The 22283-nt window shown below is 42.8% G+C and overlaps 4 protein-coding genes across 4 annotated transcripts in view; 1 reads left to right on the forward strand and 3 right to left on the reverse strand.

Annotated features, from left to right (window-relative positions):
• Positions 1-2831, reverse strand: part of LOC117531248 (leukocyte cell-derived chemotaxin-2-like) — a 31879-nt gene extending 29048 nt beyond the window's left edge. Inside the window, exon 1 of the mRNA XM_034194262.1 lies at positions 2776-2831. Within this exon, the coding sequence (XP_034050153.1) occupies positions 2776-2812 (37 nt within the window). The 5' untranslated portion in view covers positions 2813-2831. The remainder of the gene's footprint in view (positions 1-2775) is intronic.
• Positions 2832-7073: 4242 nt separating this feature from the next.
• On the reverse strand, positions 7074-16839 carry bbs1 (Bardet-Biedl syndrome 1). The gene is made up of 7 exons (XM_034194048.1): positions 16594-16839; positions 13776-14186; positions 13154-13336; positions 12959-13090; positions 11636-11742; positions 10364-10484; positions 7074-8335 (listed from the first exon to the last, which is right to left on the reverse strand). Exons 2-7 carry the CDS (start codon positions 14154-14156, stop codon positions 7505-7507), a joined length of 1755 nt encoding a protein of 584 aa, XP_034049939.1. The 5' UTR covers positions 14157-14186; positions 16594-16839; the 3' UTR covers positions 7074-7504.
• LOC117531042 (myb-related transcription factor, partner of profilin-like) lies at positions 14221-16596 on the reverse strand. Its single transcript, XM_034194049.1, has 2 exons — positions 15805-16596; positions 14221-15728 (listed from the first exon to the last, which is right to left on the reverse strand). Exons 1-2 carry the CDS (start codon positions 16199-16201, stop codon positions 15289-15291), a joined length of 837 nt encoding a protein of 278 aa, XP_034049940.1. The 5' UTR covers positions 16202-16596; the 3' UTR covers positions 14221-15288.
• Positions 16840-17407: 568 nt separating the features above from the next.
• Positions 17408-22283, forward strand: part of kif20bb (kinesin family member 20Bb) — a 33368-nt gene continuing 28492 nt past the window's right edge. The window contains exons 1-5 of the mRNA XM_034194731.1: positions 17408-17469; positions 18537-18641; positions 18752-18841; positions 21023-21142; positions 21678-21816. Coding sequence (XP_034050622.1) covers positions 18537-18641; positions 18752-18841; positions 21023-21142; positions 21678-21816 — 454 coding nt within the window. The 5' untranslated portion in view covers positions 17408-17469. The remainder of the gene's footprint in view (positions 17470-18536; positions 18642-18751; positions 18842-21022; positions 21143-21677; positions 21817-22283) is intronic.

Consider the following 22283-nt stretch of genomic DNA (forward strand, 5'->3'; position numbering starts at 1 on the left):
GAAGAACACCGGAGCCGCCAAGCCCTGCGCCCCAGGTGGCCGCTGTCTTCAGCAGTCAGACCCGGTACTGCTGGCAGAGAAAAGAGACAGTCCTGATGAGTGTGAGTTCGCACACTCAGTAATCCCACAGTCTGTATACAATTAGGAGGGAGAACCTCCACCTCCAGCAACAATTTCACCCGTGCAGCTCCTGTTGGTCTCTTTTCTGGATGGAGTGAGAGGCGAAGAACGTCGTCCTCTCACTGTCCGCCAATCCAGCCTCCGACAGAGCCCGCAGGAACACGGCTGCACACAGAACAATGTTTCGGACAACAATAATTACAGCAGAGAAGGTTACCTGAATGGTAGCTGATTTCTCGGCGGGGAGGTGGAGTTGCAGTCCGGCCTTTATGGTGGTGGTGATGAGTAGTGGATGAGTGACAGCTGGTACGGATGATGAGTGACAGCTGTCACTCCTGGTCGCTCCGACGCCCGCACTTCAAGCAGGGCGCCATCTTGTGGTGGTGGGCCAGCAGTACCTCCTCTTCAGCGGCCCACACAACACTCTGTCCCCACTAAAAGCACAGAGCATGATTTCAACACTCTTCATATTTACGACTTTGTTGTTATAAATTACACTAATTATGGCATAATCAAGGAACTATTTATTTACAAATTTTAATGTGACAACTTAATTTGTATGTATACACATACACACCTGAAATTCCAATAGTTTGTTTGTGCATGCTTCATTGATGTTCAATTATTTCAACGTTTTGAAGAAAACTATCTTAAGAACTTGGTGTGTGACTTTTCCAAAAACAAGTTCCACTGGTTTTTATTTATTTATTTATTTATTTATTTTTACCCAAGGCCATCAAAATGTGGCCACCGTGAATTGTGAAGTCTTTACGTCAGACTGTCCGTCTGTCCGTGCTCACCATAAGTCCAGTCCTATGACTGCCAGGGTCCTCAAATTCACAGGGAACATTCTTGGGACACAGACTTTGGACAAGTTCAAAGATGGCTAACCTTGACCTATTCTAAGAGGTACGTATTTTATGAGGGTTAAAAAGTCACATTCTGTTTCCTATTTTTATGCTATGAATCATGCAACTCTTTTTTTTTGGGGGGGGGACAGCCAATCATAGTAGAGTGGCACCGTGACATCACCCGCTGCTTTCTCTGGTGCACCAAAACCGCTTCGTTTCTGGATAAATATAACATGTTTCTCATTTATTATGTAAAAGCTTGCAAGAAATAACCACTGCTAAAACTGAAAATGCTGTTTTTGTCTGTTCCTTCCACTGTGGTCTTTGAGAAATGATCATGTGACATAATAGAGGGGCTTGATTGAAAGCGTACAAATTCTACATAGGACAATGTATAATTAATAAGAATTTCATATATATATATATATATATATATATATATAGGGCCTATCTTTGTGGCCGGGATGGCGGTGGGATTCGAACACCGGATTGCTTGAACTGAAGACCAAGACTCTACCAGGTCAGCCAAAGGGGGAATTCCCCGCTATTCAAGCTAGCAGGAACATCTTTTCAATCTGGACATCACCTTGCTATATATCTCCCCACCATTTTTGACTTTGTCCCAAAGTCACAGGTGCATTTAAGCATGATCTGTGACTACCCAGTCAAGTGCCACATCCTGCCAACAACGGCAGTTTGTGACCGCTGGACCTATGTTTGTGGCCTGGTCGCCGGTGGGATTCAAATACTGGATTGCTCGAACTGAGGACCAAGACTCTGGTTTGCGGATAATTCACGAATTGCAGCAGATTCGTGTTTTGGAGGTTACCAAATTCTCTGCAGTAGCAGGAATCCAATTTGATCCCAGTCCCGTTACAGAATATTTGCACCTTCACATGGACAGACTGTGTGGAAACACTGAGACGTGTATGGTCTTACCCTTTGGCTTTATATTGTCCCATACCCCATTTGTCATGTGTTCTCCTGTCGTTATTTGGGTTTCCACTGCAGAGCTGCCCGAACTTGACACGCACAGGACAGCTGGAGACAGAAAGACAGACAGGCAGGAAGACATATAAATATGATATAATCGTTATTTATGTTTATTATTTTATTTATTATGTTCGCTAGCCCTCATTTAACACTTACCTCGTACATTTAACGGTACATCACAGTGAGCGAGAAGCACTCATACTTTGAAGAGAGCAGCTCTTTTGGATCAATAATGCTAGCTCTAGCTAGCTGCTCAAACTAGGCTAGGCTAACTGCTAGCTAGGCCTAGGCCTAGCCGAGCATCACTGTGAGCTAGCTCTCTGAGCAGTTTACCAAAGTTAAATATTTATAGAATTACTGTCACACTAATATGTATATAATCTTTTGATTTTAAATTGAATATTGTAATGACAACAAACAGCTTTATGGAAAAGAAAACATCTCTTAGTAAGATATGTCACTAATCTTATAAAATCTATAAATGTTCAAGTATTAAATAACTTTTAGTTTTTTTTAGTACAAATATGTTTTTAATTTGTTTTCATGCTGTATACAGTGATTATAGATCAGTTGATTGATATATTACAAATAAATGCATGCTGAGGTGCTAATTGATGCTTTTTTATTGTTTTTATTGAGAATGCATCTGCTGGAAAAGATCTGATGAACAAATCATAAAAAATCCTTCACAGTTGGAAATGATTTGAACAGAATTTTGTTTTTTAGATGTATTTGTTTTGATTTTATCTGTTCCTATTATTCTTGTTGTTCTTGTGTGTGAGAAAAGAAGAAAAGTGTAAATGTTTCTTACCGAGCAGAGCTGCGATCAGCACAATTTCTTTGCTCATTTTGATGCAGATGAGGACTTTGTGTTGTGTGGGCCGCTGAAGAGGAGGTACTGTTGGCCCACCACCACCAGAGGGCGCCCTGCCTGGAGTGCGGGCTCCAGGCACCAGAGGGCGCCGCCGCCCCACAGGAGCTGCCTCGGTAACAGCTGTCACCCATCACCTGAGACAGCTGACGGCAATTATCACTGGGGTATATCAGCAGGACGGCATCTCCACCTCAACGCCGAGATATCGTTCTACCTGGAAGGTAATAATCTCAGCTGACTGCTTGACAGTAACCTTTGTGATTTTTGTGAGTGATTGCAGACTTTTTTCTCCAACGAGAGGTGGAGGTAGCTTCCCTGCCGTGCAGGTTGCTGGGTGCAAACGCGCCCACGTTTAATTGTGTTCTTGTTCCTCGCCAGCAGTACCAGGTCCGACACGCGGAGGCAGTGGCCACCTGGGAGTTCGGAACTTGGCGGCTCCAGTATTCCCGGGGTCCTGTGGCGGAGGAAACCGTGTGGTTCCGGTTCTACTTTGGAGAGGCGTCTCCTATCTTCGAGCCTGCCCACACGACACCTTTGTGAATTGAACTTTGTCCATTGTTATTTGTTGTTTTTGTTGTGCACGTTCGCAACAGTAAAGTGTTGTTATTTGACCTATTCCATTGTCCGTTCATTTGCGCCCCCTGTTGTGGGTCCGTGTTCCTACACTTTCCCAACACTTTGTGCAGTTTGCGCAGACAGACATGGTTTTTATAGGCTGCAGCTTTGTTTTTATTAGCAGCAGAGATGAACTGATTCTAATTATTTCATGTCCACATTCAGACGTCTTGTTCCAGCACTTTATCTGAAGAAAACCCTGACAGTAACAGAAGTGAAAATACAACATTACGAAACAAATTAAAAGTGCAAAAAACAAACAAAAGAGGAAAGTGTTTGTTTTATCTCCTACATGGGTCAAAGGTCCTCATTTTATGTTGCTGTTGTTCATTTTTGAAATCTGTTGGATTCCTTTTTATACAGTTGTATGCAAAGGTTTGGGCACCCCTGATAATTTTCATGATTTTCTTTTATAAATCCTTGGTTGTTTGGATCAGAAATTTCAGTTAAATATATCATACAGCAGACGAACACACTGATATTTGAGAAGTGAAATGAAGTTTCTAGTATTTACAGAAAGAGTGCAATAATTATTTAAACAAAAATGAGAAGGTGCATAAATTTGGGCACCCTTGTCATTTTATTGATTTGAATACATCACTGCAGCTGTATTTAGTTATGTCCACTTGCTACCTCTCTTTAACATAAAGAGCTATTACAAGTTTACAAGTTGAGTTCAACATCATGCATGCAGTCTCTCATGCATACATATTTGCATTTTGGTAGTACACTGTTCAGTTGCAACTGTCGTCATGTGGTTTCTCCATAATGTTTTGGTTGCAGCACCTCTCTGGTGTGCAAGGGATTATGGGATATCTCAATAGGGTGAATGGCTGTGAGACTTGTACTTGAATGAGGTACCTTAGGTGATGACTGGATGTCTTTAGTACAAGGTCTTTTTGGAGGCTCTCTGGGTCTTGCTGCAGACTTCGAGTCAAATGAACTGTTACTTAGTGAGACTCAGATGAGTATTTCTGGCATTGTGAGGGAACATCAGCCACCACATTTTGTACATATGGTGTGTTTCTCTGGACATAATCTAGTACACAGGTGCCTTAGTGTTGAGGACCACAGAGGATGGAGAAGACCAAGGACATGACCACGTTTCATCTGGATGCAGCAGGTAGATGGTTACTTTGAAGAGGTAGGGATGGGCCAGTTGTCTGTTTTGGTGGTTGCCTTCCAGGTCCTGGGTCATTCTATGGTGTGGTGGATGTGGTGAATTGCTGGACTAGCACATGGTCCCTGACCTGACTTCTGCTGTGTGAAGGGAATGAGGTGGCAGAGTGTTTAATGTAGTGTGTCAATCAAGACAACCTAGAGAGCAGACACAGAACGTATTCCTCCACCAGGCCTTTCAGTGCAAAGCATGTGGATCTGAGCCTGAATCCATCATACTGTCAAAACCATGTTCACTATTGCTTACTAGTTATTGAGAAAAGGACACCCCCACCCCCCAAAAAAAACCCCTACATAAGGTCCCAACCAGCAACCAGCCAGGTGGCGTGTGGGCGTGACCTATCTGGTCTGCATCAAGAGTAATTGTATCAAAAGAAGCTTTGCTGAGCTTCAGTCTTCACCTCCGGACTGATTCTGTTGCTGTCACGTTAAGGTAAAGTCCAGGCACAGGAGCTTTGAGGTCATGAATGTAAAAGTTTTTAATTTGGCCTGAAGAAGTTTTGTTCAGTGGTTGAAAATGAGCCGTTTATCCTGCCATTGGCTGCCAGAGGTGGTGGGTTGTGTGTGTGTTTTTTTAATTGACCACTGTCCTTTATGACAAAGCAAAAGGTCTTCATGATGATTCACCACACTTCCAAGTGCTTCTTCAGTCTGTGAAGCGATCTGAGAAACACTGTTCTGACCCACTGGACATAGTGTCAGTCAGACCAGGACAGTGAAGACAGATCCAACCCCTCAGGATGAGACTTTATCTGAAAAACAAAGGACCAACGTTCTTGGACGTTGTCTTTCAGATCATCCTCATTTGTGTTCCTGATAACTCTCTTACCGCTGATTCAGTGACATCAGAAAACACAGATTCCTGTTAATCTGCTGTTGAAACCCTGAGTCTCTGCTCTGACTGTCAGCTTTTCTGATACCACTGATCAGAAACTAACTGTTCCACTGCACACTGGGACCAGTTTTTGTTCAAGGGCACTTCACATTACAGACAGGTTGAAGCAAACAGCAAAAGACTTTAGTACCTGATACAAATCCTTTTTTTTGGCACTTGAAGTCCACCTGCTTCTGACTAAATCTGTAGATATATGGTCAATGGAATCATTTAATACAGAGCTGACTTGCTCAAAGTCATGTCTCACATTCACCCATTCACATACACTCACAACACTCACACACTGATGTAAGCGTGCTGCCATGCAAGGTGTCCAACTGCACACTGGGAGCAACTTGGGGATTAACGACTTTGCCCAAGGGCCCTTTGGGATTTTTATGGTCTGACGTGGATTTGAACCAAGGATCCTTTGGTCTCAAGCCGACAGTTTTAACCTCTAGACCTGTTTTTGCTAAGTCTATGTTTCCACCCACAAATTAACTTTGACCTGCTGTTCATCCTAAACCAGTAACCTTTTTCAAAAAAGGGCGAGTAAGAACATTACAGAAAAAGCTTTTTGGTCTCTTTATGTAACTCACACAATGTTACATAAAGGCAAATTACATTCAAATCATTCTGTTTTGCTGCAAACTTTAGTACATGGAGGTAGTTCTAAGATTTAATCCCAGTTTATTTATAAAGCAACAATTAGAGTGATAAAGAGTGACATTTAATCTGCTGCAATGTAGAGAACATACTGAACAAAAGCAATCCGAGATTTCTGACATCCACCAAGGGTTGATGAGGACTCCGAATAAAAGATATGTGATTCACATCGTGACCCAAACTTTACCTGGATCCAGATTCCACAACACAATGCAATAATCGCATACTGATCCAGAATGGACTGATCAAGATGTTGCAATCTGAGATTTAATTCACAAACTGAAACAAAATAGTGTCTTCCTGATCTTGGTTTTACATCTCAATGTTGTATCCATGAAGTAGTTTTGATGTAATCCTTTAAAGTCCACAAAATGAAATCCTCATCCAGAATCTGATCCGGTGTCACAGAGTGAACGGTCCCCCCCCTAAAAATCGGGCCACCCTGCTTTCACTGTGCATGCGTCATTTGGGACCACAGCAGCTCATCTGAGACGGAGGCTCTACACCCAAAGCGATCAAAGGGAATAATGTGATTATTAACCATCAGATGACAAAGTAAAACCTCTTAAATTGTTCTAAAGTCAGTTTTAAGCAGAAATGAGGCCGTTTTAAGCAGAAACGAGGCAATAATCAGCGAGTCGCTACTGATGCTTTGAAATGACGGAGGCACAGTGAACGCAGCACCAGCAGCTCTTCAGCCGCAGCGCTCTGATCGCTTCATCTGTCTTTTATGATGAAATAATGCTGAATTTATGTGGAAATGATTGTTGTACGGAAGCTTCAGTTATCTGTCGCTGAGATAGATGATGACTGGAGTGCAGTTTGAAGCAGAAACAAGGTGATAATCAGTGAACCACGGTTAATGATGCATGTGCAGGGAAGGCAGGGCGGACCGATTATTACAGGGGGGGACCGTTTGGTCTTTAACATCGGATCCAGATCACCTCCAAAATCTAATGGAGTCTTTCAAGGCCCAACACCAATGTGTGGTGAAAATCCATTAAGTAGTGGGCGTGGGCATGTGCTTGGGCTGTGTGGGTTTGCATGTATATATTTTACATTAATTTTATTTATCTTAGTCTTTTTAATGCTCCAAACTGGGTTGCTCCAGAAAAGTTTCAATGTACAGTATAATCTGCAATAACACAAAAGATCCATCTACGTATCTACTAAAAACGCTAAACTCAAACCTTTTATTTTGCTGTATCTTCAAGTCTTAATCAAACCCACACTCATGATGTCCTTCACGATGTCCTAAATGTTCCCTGGATATGACACTCGGTGCCTCTTTGTCACAATATTATATAAGATGTTGCTTTTCAGGGCCTGATCTCAGTTCAGGGCCAGACCTTCACTGACGGGCATGTTGATGTGCGCCGTCAGCAAGGGGGTGCTCCTCCCATCATGTAGGACGAACACTTTGATGATATCCGAGATTCCTTTGTCACTTGTGCATTCCACAAAGGTCTCAACAGGGTATATCAGTCCCGGTACCAGCAGGGGGATTCTCATGTATGGGTTCCTCATATGGTACAAGCTCTCATCATACAGGAAGCTAACAGCCAGGTTCATGATGGATCGACATGCTGCCGTGTTTTGGATGTTCAAAGTAAGCTTGAAGGACGGTCCCAGGCCCTGGACCACAGCGTTCATCCTGAGCGGTTCGGTCAGGCTGGCAGATACTGGCGTCAGGCTGGACTCCAAAGCTTTGATGTAGGCTTTGGCAGCTGCCAGACGCAGCCGACTCAGGTCCATCTGAAAGGTGCGGTGCATGACCAGGCCATTCTCACGCTCCCTCAATGTTTGGTCCACATACAGCTTTGTTTTCTTAGGCACATTGAGGCGGATGTTCTGAGCCGAGGGCGGGCCGGATGCACTGTCTTTGTCATCAAAGGTAGCAGTCCTCTTCAGGATCTTCACCAGAAGACCTCCTGCCTTTGTGGTCATGATCAGGGTTCCATCCTCACGGCCGTAGCGGCCGAAGCAGATGGTGGTAATCACATCAGGTGTCCTGATGATACTGAGGAGGTTTTTCTCTCGATAGAGGTGGACCTCACTGTTAGCCAGACTTACCAGGACTCCCTGGAAGCCCCGAGTGGGGAGATTCATGGCAGCCATGGTGGTGATGGGAGCAGGGAGGCTGGACTTCCACAGCTTCTTCCCCTGAAAACACAAAAGTCACACGATCAGTTTTCCTTTACACAGGTGCAGCTGCGGGTCACAGTGTGTCGATTGCTTTGATCTACAGTCACATTTATTTATATCTGTTCATTAAAAATCCTGGGGAGAACCTTGGAAATGAATGGGAAACCTTTTTTTTTTTTTCATTGTGCAGAACAGAATCAGGAAACAGAAGAAAGTGGGATGATTTTACGATCAGGTAAAAAAAAAAAGCCAAGGGTCAAGCCAAGGGTTCCAGAGCACAATTCTGCATTTCCACAAGTCTTGTTCCTCCTTAGAAACCATCTGAAAATAATTAATGGTACCACAAGCAACTGTACAGTTTAGTATAGAAAAATATAAGAATCTTAGAACAATACAGACTTTACATCACTGAGGAAGGAGGCCCACATTAACAACACCCAGGAACTAACAACCTTTTGTTCTAAAGGTCAAATGCAGAGCTTGTTTTTAATGTCAGTTTTGGATCAATGTTTTCATCACTGGTAGTGATGGAGCATCTCCACACTTCTATCTAACTCCTCATTCCCTGACCTTCAGAGGAAAAAGTTAATTGATTCCAGGTGTTAATTTGGGTCTCCTTCCTCCATGAGGTAACATTTGTATGGTTCCAAGCTTAGTTTTTTGTGTAAGAGACTGAACAGTTACTCATTGTACCATGAATCTTTTCAAGGTGGTTTCAGAGGAAGAACCAGACTTCTGGAGATCCAAAATGTTGTTTCAGGTTCGCTTCATTCAACATATTTTTTCCCCTTCACTTAAAAACAACGAGCCACTTCATCTTCAGACGGACCCTTAAACACAACCAATGATACCAAAATTAACCCCAAATTCTGCCAGTTTTTCATTCAGAAGTTTAATCTTCTCAGCATCCACTAAAAATCTGACATGGTGAATAAAAACTGTGGGGAAAAGAAAGTTATTTTTTAAAATAATTTTACACTGAAATTTGATAGAAATTGTATTTAACACAGATATTGTTTGATAAAATGAATTATTATATGGCTGCGACACTACGCGCGCTCTGATTGGCTGATTACCTGTTGGATATTTTTCCATATCCAGAATGGTTACCATGACAATCAGTCCATAGCGTGTATTTTCTTTACTAACCAGGAAGCAAAAAACATGATAAGAAAATCCAAGTCAGACATAAACATACTCCATAAATATCTAAACAGCATCTGAAAAACACAGATTGAAAGCTTACTAGCTAACATCTGGACCACTTGTTAGCAAGTTCTTCATGGAGGTCAAGCGAACAGGTTGGACTACGAGCTGTCAGCAGCTTTCATATGCAGGTGATAATGTAAGTTTGCGTTTTTATATGTATAATATCAATATAATAAACAAATTATTAACCTCGCTTGCTTGGTCTGTATGGGGATATCAGACTTTCATGTTTTTTACACAGACCTTGCTAACGCTCGGTTCGTACTGACAACACATCGGTCTGATATTTTCCCGTACATACCTCGCAGTTGGTTAATAATCCTTTAAAATTTGCCATCAGGAAAAAGTGAATTTGAATATTTTTAGCCAGGGGGTCTGCAAAAGTATGTCCACTACTATGTGTGTTTATGGTCCTGGGACAGAAGAGGTCTCTGGGTCTGGTGCTCTAATGGTTCTATAGCATCAGCCAGAGAACGATGCATCAAGCAAGTGACATCCAGAATGAAGATTTTGTCTTTGCTGAGACAGCAGATGAGGTCAGAAGGCACAGCTGATGATTCTCTGGGCAGTTTTGCTAATCCTGTGAAAGCCTCCTATTTGCTGCTGAGTATTCACTCATCTGGAACCATAATCTCCAAAGTCCAAAGTGCTTAGTTTCCAGAAGCACCAACAGACCAGTCATAAGGCCTCAGAGACTTGCTTGACTTGAAGTAGCATCAGATATTTAGTCTTCACTAAGACACAACCTTTATGGTTCTGTTTGTGTCTATTATTCTCCACAACCTTTAAGTTCAGGGTTGGGGTCAGGGTTACTCAGCATTGTGATGGCTGGTTTACCTTCTGCGTGAAGCCCTGCAGACTCTCATCGGTGCAGCCGACCACCACGTTCTTCCCGATCCTCACCAGACCCATCGGGTGAGACGACAGCTCAATGCAGTACTTGGGCTTCTCCGATTCTCTAAAGGACAAGAACAGGCTTCAAACCAAGATCTGCCACATCTGTCTCTAAATCCAAAACCAGAAAGAAAAATAAATAAATAAATAAACCAGGCACTGATTTACTTGTTTCAAATGAAGTACGATTTTTGGATCTACTTTATGTTGGGTATGTGGTGGCATTAGCCATGTTTTTTATTTCCATGCTCACATTTTACTTTCTGGAGGTGAGACATCAGTGAAATGATAAATGGACAACACTGCTCATGTTCAAGAACCTGTGCCAACCTGTGGCGCCTTCACGGAGAAACCTATCTCCATGATGTGTTAGAAAGGTCATCGGCCTTTGAGATTCAAAAATGTCTGGGAAGATCTTATGGCAGAGGTCTTCAACTCATTCCAGAAAGGTCTGAGGGATGCAGGTTTTCTTTGCAACCACCCTCTCCACCAGGTGATTTCACTGATTAACTGATTCCATCTGCTCAAAGTGATGTTAGTCAGTGAAATCACCTGGTGGAGTGAGTGGTTGTAAAGAAAATCTGCACCCTCTTGGCCCTTTCTGGAATCAGTTGAAGACCTCTGTCATTTGGTGTCAGAAGGTCGAAGATCAGAGGTGTTTGGTGATGCTGATATATTTGCAGGAGAACAAAGGTCCAAATCTTTATGGTCCTGGCGCTTTCTGTCTTACTGTATGTTTGTCAGACTTGGACTCTAACCAGTGAGCTAAGGTGAGGACTGGATGTCTTTGGTACCAGGTCTCTTTGGAGGATCCTTGGGTGCCACTGGAATAACTTTGTGTTAAATGAACGGTTATTTAGTGAGACTCAGATGTGGAGGATCACTGACATTGTGAAGCAACATCAACCATGACATTCTGGCCATGTGGTCTGTTTCCCTCTGGACATGATCCAGGTTCCATCAGTCTGTGGCATAAACCCTGAACAGATCTCTTCTCCAACTACTCTCATTCATAACCATATGGTCAGTTTTAGAGTCACAAATTAACATGTGCAGCACTTCTTTCATGCTGCAGAACCTATAAGGCTCAAGGAAGAAGAGCTCATCATTAATCTGCTGTTTGATACAAAACACTCTATACATAACACTCTCACACTACTGTTACTGAAAGGCATTCTAAGAAATGTTACCCACTGAATAATCTTGCCAACTTACCTGCGCAGAATGTAGATGTTGCTGTCACGACACGCCACTGTGATGCGAAACTCCACATCAAACTGACCCGTTACATCCATCATGGTGGGAGTAGTCGGCAGCATCATCTGTATGAATCAAAGAGTCAAAAGTAGAGACAGTAAAAAGATGGACGCTACAGGTGTGCTGACAAAATGAGCAATGTTATGTGTTCCATCCCATCACTTGTATCGTTTTGAACATTTTGTCCATGTGGTGTGTTTCTCTGGACATGATCCAGGACGTAGGTGCCTCAGTGTTGAGGACCCCAGTGGGTGGAGACGGTCAAAGGTATGGCCATGTTTGACCTGGCTGTAGCAGGTAGATGGTTACATGGGGAGGTAGGGATGGACCGGTTGTCTGTCTGGCTGGTTGCCATCTATGCCTCAGGGTGGTTCTACGGTGTGCATGCAGGACCAGTGTGTGGATGTGTGATTGTTACAGTACAAAATCCTGCTGTTGGAGATTTAAACTGCCGCTCTGTGTGCTGAGTCCACGGTCTTGGATCATTAGCTCCCAGTCTCTGGGACAATCTTCACAGGATGCACCTGAGCCATCATGGCCTCAAGGATTTTACATAACTTGATCTTTGCTTGTTATTTACTGTTGTACGCTGTTAAATATGAATTCCTCTTCATAGATACTCATTATTAAAAAGAAGATTTCTTTTTACCAAAGTCTACTTATGTTCTACTTAACCATAAAGCTGTGACTGAAGATGCAACAAAAGTCTGCCCAGTCACAGCCACTGAAGCCTGTAACTCCTTCGGAATGGTCATAGGTGCCCTGGTGGCTTTTCTCAACAGCTTCCTGCACACCAGCTGAGTTTTTGAAGATAGTCTGCACCCGAGAGACTTTGTACTGTGTCACACTCTTTATGTTTCTTAATCACTGATTTCAATGAATTATAAGAAAATGTCCTTGTGTTCATCCCCGGGCTCCTAAAGACAGGGGTCAAGTCAGATCAGGTCAGGTCTAGGAGCATGCTTTGGTGCTGAACCCTACAGACAAACCCTGAGCCCCAATTAGCAACCATTCAGGTAGACTAGGGGCCCGTCCTCATGTGACCACACAGAGATGGCAAAAAGAGACAGACAAAGATGTCAATCTTTGAGACAATCTTTTTTTTTTAATTGTTTCATCCAATGTTTCACATACTTCAAAGACTAGGGGCCTGAGTTTCATGGACTTGTGGAAAAGGTTGCAATAGATGGCTATATTTTGCAGTGGATGTTCATACTGCAGCCAGCAACTAGGGGGGCATTCACTTTGAAAGTACAGTGGAGGTGATGTGTCCCGTGTGACCTTATGGAGGATGATGAAGGCCTCGGGGTCGAGCACGTAGACATTGTTACTCTCAGTCCCGATCACCAGGCAGCTGACGCCATCCTCGTCCGCAGTGCTCTTTTTCAGGGTGCTGATGCAGGTGATAATGGTCTGAAAGCAGAAGAGGATCAGTCTGTGTCTGCACGTGGTTAGGAGGGGTGTTCTGAGATCTACCTGTCGTTTGATTGGCTGCTGTTTGTGAAGGTGGACAAATTCCTCCATGTCACATGGTTCTAGAGACAGGAACCTTAGTGAGCGGACAGATAGGGGGATGTCGGCCTTCTCCCTGATGCCCTCCAGCATCTCTTTCATGGTCAAAGGGTCAATCTGACCCTCCTTCACCTGCTGCCACACATCCTAAACACAGAGAACATAATGTCACAGGTGTTACATCTGGAAAAATTTTCATGGCTGGGATGAACAATCATTTCTGGTCTTGAGCACTGAACCCTTTATGACATGACACACTAGCTGACTGGACCCTGGTTAAGGTCGTGTCCAACTGTACACAGTTCTCCTGGAGTTAGTGACACAAACTGGGCGAAGAATTTTAAACTTCTAACTTTTTAAAGTCAGGAGTTTTTAGACTGTTGAAAGATGTTACGTCTTGATCCTGGACTGATGTTTCCTGATACTGATCAAGCTCCGGTGCAACAGAATAAAGAGTTTCCTCTCTATTGTGTCCCTAATTCTCACTAGCATTCAAATGTAGGATCAGATGATCATGTCCTGCTCAGACAGACAGAATCAACAGACTGCTGTTTGTCCTAAAATGCATCATGGGTCACAAACACACCTGTTCCAGGGCGTTGACCTCCAGGCCAGGCAGAGTGAACTTGAAGTACGGTCTGAGATTTTTGTACACATAGACACAGGGTCCAGATGCCACCGCGATGGCGGGGATCCGTGGCTCGTGCAAGTCCATGAGGAAGGCCACCAGACCAGAGGGCAGGTCGAGCAGCGTGTTCTCGCTCATCAGCGCTGTGCCGCGGTACACCTTCAGCTTCATGCAGGATGAGCCGGTGCCCAGGTCACCCACCACCAGTCTGCTATCACCGTCACCACTCAGGTCAGCCAGGTCCATGCAAGACGAGAAGGTGTAGAGGCCGGCCACCGGGTCATAGTGCGCATCCAGCCACTTCCCGGCGTCACTGGTCAACTCAGGTCCAGACGACATTATAGCCACGCTGGTCAACAGGTGCAGCAGCTGTGTTAAAGGTGTGAAGACACAAAATCGAACAAAAATGATCTAAGATCAGGAAACTACAGCCAATAAAAGCACTGCACTTCCAGTGCTGCATATTACTCTTCTCATATGGGTGACAAAAATAATGTGACACTTGTTAATATTTAACTCGCGTGATTGAAATATGCTGCAGAAGTTATCCTTTTGCTGCTGGTTTTGTCTGATGTTCTTGTTGCTAATGTTCTTTGCAGAAAAAATATGGAGTGTCATGCATGACAGTCTGCTGCTTCCAGCAAAGGAACAGAGCACACACTGCACACAAACTTGGCAGAGCTCCATACATCCCACGTGGCATCGCTGGATTCCAGCTTGATACCCGTGCTGCTTAACCACCAAAAGTGGCGTTTGCGCATCGCTCTCGAGGCAGCAGAAAACGACTGCACTGTTAATGGTCAAGAGTCCCAGACTCAGTACAGAGGGTCGAACATGCGCTGGCCACAGCCTGATGAGGTAAGGTGGACAGTTCCTTTCCTCGCCAACTTATACCTTCCCCAACTACTGATCAAGTACTCGTTCTACTGCTGGGTGAGCAGGAGTAAAACAATGACCTTCTGAACAGGACAGTGTGCCAATTACTGATCGACCTCATCCCAGACAACTGAAAATTTTGTCTAAAGTCAAATGTGGTTTTTCTGCCATTTATACATGATGTTATTCAGACAGGCCTTCCACAGGCAAGTTATGTACTTCCAAAACTAACTTGACAGTAGCCCAAGCAGCTCCTCCCACACTTCCCTACCCTCAGCCAAGTCTTCCAACACTTCCTGGAGGTTCCCAAGTTGTTCCAAGCCAGCTGGGAGATGTAATCCCTCCAGTGTGTCCTGGGATTTTCCCCAGGACTCCTCCCAATTGGACATGCCTGTAACAACTCCCAAGAAGGACCACCAGGGGGCATCCTCAACAGATGTCTTTAGTTTCCTTCTGTGAATTTTGACAAATTTAATTGACACAATCACAAGGCTTTGGTTCATGTTTATTGAGACAGTGGATCAATTCATTCATACCCCAAAAGCATTTTTAACAATTAAAATTAAGTAAATTACAAATAAAAATAAAAACATGACTAGAAATACAAAATTTGTAAACTGTGTGGTTTTCTTTGGCCGCGGGAGGATCCAGGAGCCGCTGGGTTCTGTCTGCGTCTGATGGGATATGGAGACATTCGGGTGCTCGGAGGAGGAGGAGGAGAAGAAGAAGAAGATGCTGCAGGAACAAGGCGCTCCACCGCCTCGGCCAGCTGTCCGAGCGGCCGCAGCATCATCTCAATGCGGCTCAGCCGGGCGTTCAGGTGGCAAACACTCCGCCTCAGACCACCTAGTTCCCTCTCCAACATGCGGAATCCAGCCTGCTGGATCTCCAGAAAGGGGTGATCCTCCGCCCGGATAATGTTCCGGCGTGGTTTTGGACAGCTTGTATCTCCTCTGGGGGTTTCTTCCACCTTCTCTTCCTCTTCGATGGGGCCCAGCTCCCGCAGGCTGGGTTTGATGTCCTCCTCGGTTTTCTCTGAGAGAGGAGACGCCCATGCGTTAATCACTGATTACGTGATCACACTGATCAGCCCTACTGTGATTGTTATTACCTTGAACGCCCACCTCCAGCCCCCCAAAGCCCTCCATGATGTCAGCACAGAGGGCGGAGTCAGCGAGGTCCTCAGGTGAGCTGAGCTCTTCTGTTTTAGGCGATGCTCCTCCTCCTCGCATTGCCAGCTGCTGCTTCTGGTGCGCGCTGAGCTTCTGTTTGCCCCGCCTCCTGACGTCATTGTAGCGCTTGCGGCACTGCGTGGCTGTTCTGCTGATACCGGAAGCAGTGGACACTTTCGCTGCCACTTCCTCCCAAGCCTGCTTGACCTCGTGAACGTTTGGTGGCTGGTTGCTGGTGCCGTAAATCAGCTGCTCACGCGCTTTCACCTCGCGCACGAGCAGATCAGTTTCCTCTCCAGAAAACCTCTGACGCCTGTAACCCACCAAGTCCGCCATCTGATTGGTTCAAAGAGACTAATCCACGCCCTCTGCGCCGTGCGCCCTCGGGTTTGCGTCCTGCGCTCGACGTTGCGCTCAGATCGAACACGTCGGTGGACTTCGACGTCACAACGGCCTTTTAGAAAACTTAAATATACGCAGAAATCTTCAGAATATTTCCCTGCTGTTCTTATAGTCGCGCTGCTTTACGGCGATGACGTAGCCTTACTCGCTGACGTCACAATGCGGTAGAGGAGGGGGGAATAAGTTCTTTAAGCAAAATCGTTCGTGACTTTAATGACAATTATGACACACAGAGTTATAAAATAACGGTCATATGTTGTTTGAATGAAATTAATTGAACGGATCATCGATTAAAACACCATTTGTAAAAAAATAAACAAACAAACCCTCCGTTGTCAAGGAAACCGCGTAGCCGTCCACGGAGCTGTTTCCTTCTTCGTGGCCTTTCCTTTCGTCTGCTGTGTAACTGACTTCAAATGAACAGTTTGAAATCTTTCGATTAAACTCAGAATTTGACGCTGACAAAGAGTTTTAAATCCATAATCCTCAAATCGGCTTTATCTGTCTTCATCATTGCCACTGACGCTCATTGATGACGACATCTTCTTCTGTGGTGTTTGATGTCGACCAGCAAGGATCTGGTAGGCACATTAGTGCCATCTTTTGATGGGTGTGTTGCTCAGAAACCCCCGAAAACTGTACGGAACTTTCTCTGAAAGTTGAGAGTCCTTTTTGAGATTTTTTTCCCCCTATAAAAATAAGCTGTTCAAACGGCTGTTTCTAACCGTCCCAGTCCTTTAAGAGGAAAGAATGAGGCAGTCTGCAAATAAACCCTCGTAACAGCAAGAAATGTAACCCAGTTTAACACAATTCGGTGTATTTATAACATTTGATTTCTGGTTTGTATGTAAATAATTTATTATTGTTTTGGTGTGCCCCCTGGAATGTACCACTTGTACTCAAATTCAAGACAAGAAAAACAACAATTATATTCAATTGAAAATAAACACCTGATAAACAACATCCAAATGACATATGTCGAACAAAAAGCAACGATTCTCTGCAGAATAAGAGATTTGATTTCAAAGAAATATAACCGCGAGACATAACGAGATTATCGTAAGACTATGACGTCACTGTTCCTCGGTATGTGATTGGTTGGCTGGGGTGAGTTTAAAATAGTAAACCGCGGCAGGGTGAGGAAAATGAGTGTTTAGAAAGTTTTTTAATTGAGTAAATACCGTGCATACCGTCAGTTTAAGGTATGTCATGTACTGCTTTTACAGCTGCGACAGCTACGTTAGTGATTTGTAATTAAAGCATATGCACGCGCATCTTTACAGGAGCGAGCTAACTGTAGCTAAAGCTAACAACAGATGTACGAATTATCGATTTAATTATTAAACAATTTTGTGGTGTAGTGTAATATAGTTAAAACTGTCAAAACTACAGATGGCAAACTGAAATACGTTGATAGTTGAGTAATGATTTTGGAAACCACTTGGTGCTCAGCCTAGTGTCTGATCCTGGTACTACAGAAAACTTTTTTTAAGAATCTTTATTGAAACCACAAGTATACAAACAGAACAACGAACAGCAGGAAAAATCCAGGGGTCTCAAACAAAATTATTCAAGGAGGTACATATAGTGACAGTTTTTATCGCCTTTTGGTTACTTGATTTAGAAATTAGTTTGACATGTTGTTCAGTCTCTTTACAGAAAGATACAAAATGAGGTTTTCTGTTGTTGAAATTACACTTATGAGAAAAAAAAAATACGTATATATATATATATATATATATATATATATATATATATATATATATATATATATATGCCTGTAGTAGTAAAAGGTTAATCACAAAATACTTATTACATTTTCTAAAAAGAAAACAAAAATGACGTTTTCCCATAATAAAATAAAATCTCTGCAGACATGGTCAATGATAAAGTACTGAAATCTTCCCAAAATTTACAGGTGTGTGAACAGTGCCAAAAAGGTGTAACACTGTTTCAGGGAAAAGAAGTAATAAAAACATGCTAATCCACAAAGGCCCAAACACTAGCTGACTCTAGTGCAGTGTTTCTTTACTTAAACAGTTCAAAGAAATCTCAAAGTTTAAAAGACTGATTTATTTATTTTTTTGTTTTGTATACACATACAGTGCCAGACATATGACCTTTGCCCTCTGTGTAATCTCTGGAATAGGTTACAATGCACATATTCATAAGTGATTATTGGAATTACTAATATGTTAATTGTTTTGTTCACATTTTGTCACTAATACTGGTGCTTACCAGATCAGCTTGTGTTTGCCTGTCGTAACAGATGATGCACTCGAGTTTGGCCGGGAAGCCGGACCTCCGCAGGCCGGTGCAGGTGGATGACATTAAGAGAGATTTACTGAGTGACTTTTCTGCTCTGCCACTACAGGTGGGTTTGTTTTCTCTGTATCTGACCACACGTGCAGCTCAGCAGATGTGACGGTACAATAAGCTTTGAACTGTGTTGCTATCAATTACTGTCGTGTGTTGCTCTTGCAGGTTAGTGCTGAATTGCAGACAGAGAACCTGCAGGTTTTTCTCAGGGTTCGACCATTTATGTCATCCGACAACGACTGTGCAGACTCACAGGTAACAGTATCCCTGTGGTTGTGATTGATTTTGTGAGGTGAAGCTACACTCAGTACTGAGTGAGGACCTGATCAACAGTTTGATCAGCTGTCAATCATTGCAGGTTACAGTACATCTGAAAAGTATTCACAGTGCTCCATTTGTTCCACATTTTATGTTACAGCCTCATTCCAAAATAGGGTAAATTCATTTTTCCCCTTCAGAATTCTACTCACAACACCCCATAATGATGACATGAAAAAAGTTATTTTGAAAATTTGTGATAATATATATATATATATATATATATATATATATATATATATATATATATATATATATATGAAATCACATCTACATAAGTACTCGCACCCTTTGCTCAATACCTTGTTGATGCACCTTTGGCAACAATTACAACCTCAAGTCTTCTTGAATAGGATGCCACAAGCTTGGTGCACCTATCTTTGGTCAGTCTTGCCCATTCGTCTTTGCAGCACCTCTAAAACTCCATCAGGTTGGATGAGAAGCGTTGGTGCACAGCTATTTTCAGAGCTCTCCAGAGATGTTCAGTCGGATTCAGCTCTGGCCTCTGGCTGGGCCACTCAAGGACATTCACAGAGTTGTCCTAAAGCCACTCCTTTGATATCTTGGCTGGCCTACTATGGGCCAGTACAATTTATAAAATGATGGCCTGCTTGGGACACTACAAGTATTCTTAAAATTCTATTTATTTTACCATTTTTCCTAGTGGCATAGTCAAATTTCTTCACATCTGTGTCATCAAACTTCAGCGAGTCCGCCATGTTTGTTTTTGTCTCGCGCCACGCCCCCGCAGAGGCTCCATTGAGGAAATGAGATAGAATAGTGGCCCGGTAGAATTTTGGTTGGGCCAGTAACTTCTCAAAGCTACTGGCCTTGTGGGCCAGTGGCAAAAAGTGGCCAATGTCTAGCCCTGGTCAACTGTGGGACCTCATATGTAGACAGGTGTGTGCCTTTCCAAATCATGTCCAATCAACTGAATTTACCCCAGGTGGACTCCAATTAAGCTGTAGAAACATCTCAAGGATGATCAGTGGAAACAAGATGCACCTGAGCTAAATTTTGAGCTTCATGGCAAAGTCTCTGAACACTTATGTACATGAGATTTCTTAGTTTTTTATTTTTAATAATCTTGCAAAAAAAAAACAAAACAAAAAAAAAAAACTTGTTCACATTGTACTTTACTTTCTGGATGCGCTGTACACTTTGTAACACAGACTTTTTAATTTTGGTTAATTACATGTAAATCATATGAATGCTGCATATAGGCAAAGATAATATTATTATTATTAAGTGTCTTGTGTTTAGCCACATGTTGAGTTTTGTGTTGGACAAAATATTTTAAGACATTTATTTGGTCTACTTGTGCATAGTTTTGCAGCTTTGGACGTTGTTGCTATGAGCTTAGTTGCTAATTATAGGTTGAAGCTCATAGAGCTGTGTGTAATAAATAACATTGCAAGGGAAAACTAACTCCTGTATCCAATTAAGTGGCGTTTTATTCTTTCAGCTCAACTATTAAAAAATAATTCACCATTGCTATATTATCCATCATGACTTATGTTATCCATCCAATTTTGTTCTTGTTAATTTTTGTTCATGATACAGAACATAATGGGAGAAAGTGTCAAAGTACTAAAAGAAAGAAAGGAAATAAATAACTAACCATGGCAGACATAGATTAGGAGGGATGAAGGTTACATTATCTAGACAACAAAAATAATTAAATGAGAGAATCAGCTCAGTTATTACTTGAAATTGTTGACGTTCTAATAAGCCGTCTATGTGCGGTCCACATAACTTGCGAGTGGCCGCCAGTTTGCTTCAGCGGTTTGTACGGAGTGTGTGGGGCAATGAGCTGTCCAGTGTTATAGTCAGATCAGTGATACAGACACATAGTGACTGGTGGGATAGGCTCCAGCCCCCCTCTCCCCCCTCCATGACCCTTGATTGGAGTAAGTGGGTATAGGAAATTAATGAATGAGTTAAAAAATAAAACAATGAGTATCACATTAGAGCATGAAACAATTTAATTTAAAGTGATGTGATTTGCAAAATGATTTTTGTTGTAAGTAAACGTCATTGGCTTGGACCTGAACAGAATAATCAGTGTATGTTGAGAAACAGGCGAAGTTGATCATCAGGTGTGATGTTGCTCTGCAGGAGTGTGTGGCCATTGAGGGACCTGACACTGTGGTCCTGAAGGCTCCACGGTCATATCAGCCAAACCGACAGGGTGAGAAGCCCCTCCCACAGACGGCACAAAGGTTCACGTTTACCCAGGTAACACCGCACCCACCTCAGGGTTCTCGCCAGCGCAGTTGAACATAGGGGGCCCCTATGCTGTGATTTGGATCCCCTATGCTGTGATTTAATCAGCATAGGGGGACCTTTCTGGTCTTGTTTTTTTTTTTTTTTTTTTTTTTTTTTCTTAGCAACACAAAGTAGCCCTAAAAATGCAGGAAATAGTGTTTCAAAGGGTTATAAACTTCAAAATGTTTTACTTGCACTTTTAACAAACATTATTGCCCTGCTAAGTTCCCCCCTATGCTGTGAAAAAATCCTGGTGAGAACCCTGTACCTGTTGATTACAAGGAAAAAGAAGTGAAATTCAAAGCCTCTGTTTTTGACAGTTTTCAGTTTTATTTTCAGACTACTTTGTCGTTCAGATTTTCAGTTCTGATCAAATGGCGAACATTGTTTGTTAAAGAAAACAAAGAATTGTGTTTAAAAATCTCTTGACAAAATGATTATTTGATGAAGAATGTTTGAGGTTTCATTAATTAATTAATTTTTTTTTTTTTTTTTATGTGTGGAGGTGTTTGGTCCAGAGGCCACTCAGCGGAAGGTGTTTGAAGGTTCAGTTCGTGGTTTGGTCCAAGATGTTTTGGAAGGAGGAAACTGCCTGGTCTTCACCTACGGAGTCACCAATGCTGGAAAGACATTCACCTTCGTTGGTTAGACACAATCCGAATGTAAAACTTAAATTTTGGCAGTTTGACTGGTAAAGGGAGAAAGTTGGCTGATATGATGGATAGGAGGATGGTAGACATACTTTGTGTTCAAGAGACAACATAGAAGGGAAGTAAGGCCAGGAACGTAGGAGGTGGGTTCACACTGTTGTATCATGGTGTGGACAGAATGAGAAATGGTGTTAGGGTTATTGGAAAAGAAGAGTATATTAAGAGTGTGCTGGAGGTTCAGTGAATGTCTGACAGGGTGATGAGTGTGAAGTCAGAAATTGAAGTGGTGATAATGAATGTCATCAGATCATATGCCCCCACATGTAGGTTACAAGATGGAGAAAATTAGCACAGTGGTCCCTCGCTATATCGCGGTTCACCTTTCGCGGCCTTGCAATTTTGCAGATTTTTTTAGTGCAATTTTGCATGCTTCTTCTTCTTTTTTTTTTTTTTTTTTCTTT

The sequence above is a fragment of the Thalassophryne amazonica genome, chromosome 18, assembly GCF_902500255.1.
Source record: "Thalassophryne amazonica chromosome 18, fThaAma1.1, whole genome shotgun sequence".
Taxonomy (NCBI): Eukaryota; Metazoa; Chordata; class Actinopteri; order Batrachoidiformes; family Batrachoididae; genus Thalassophryne; species Thalassophryne amazonica.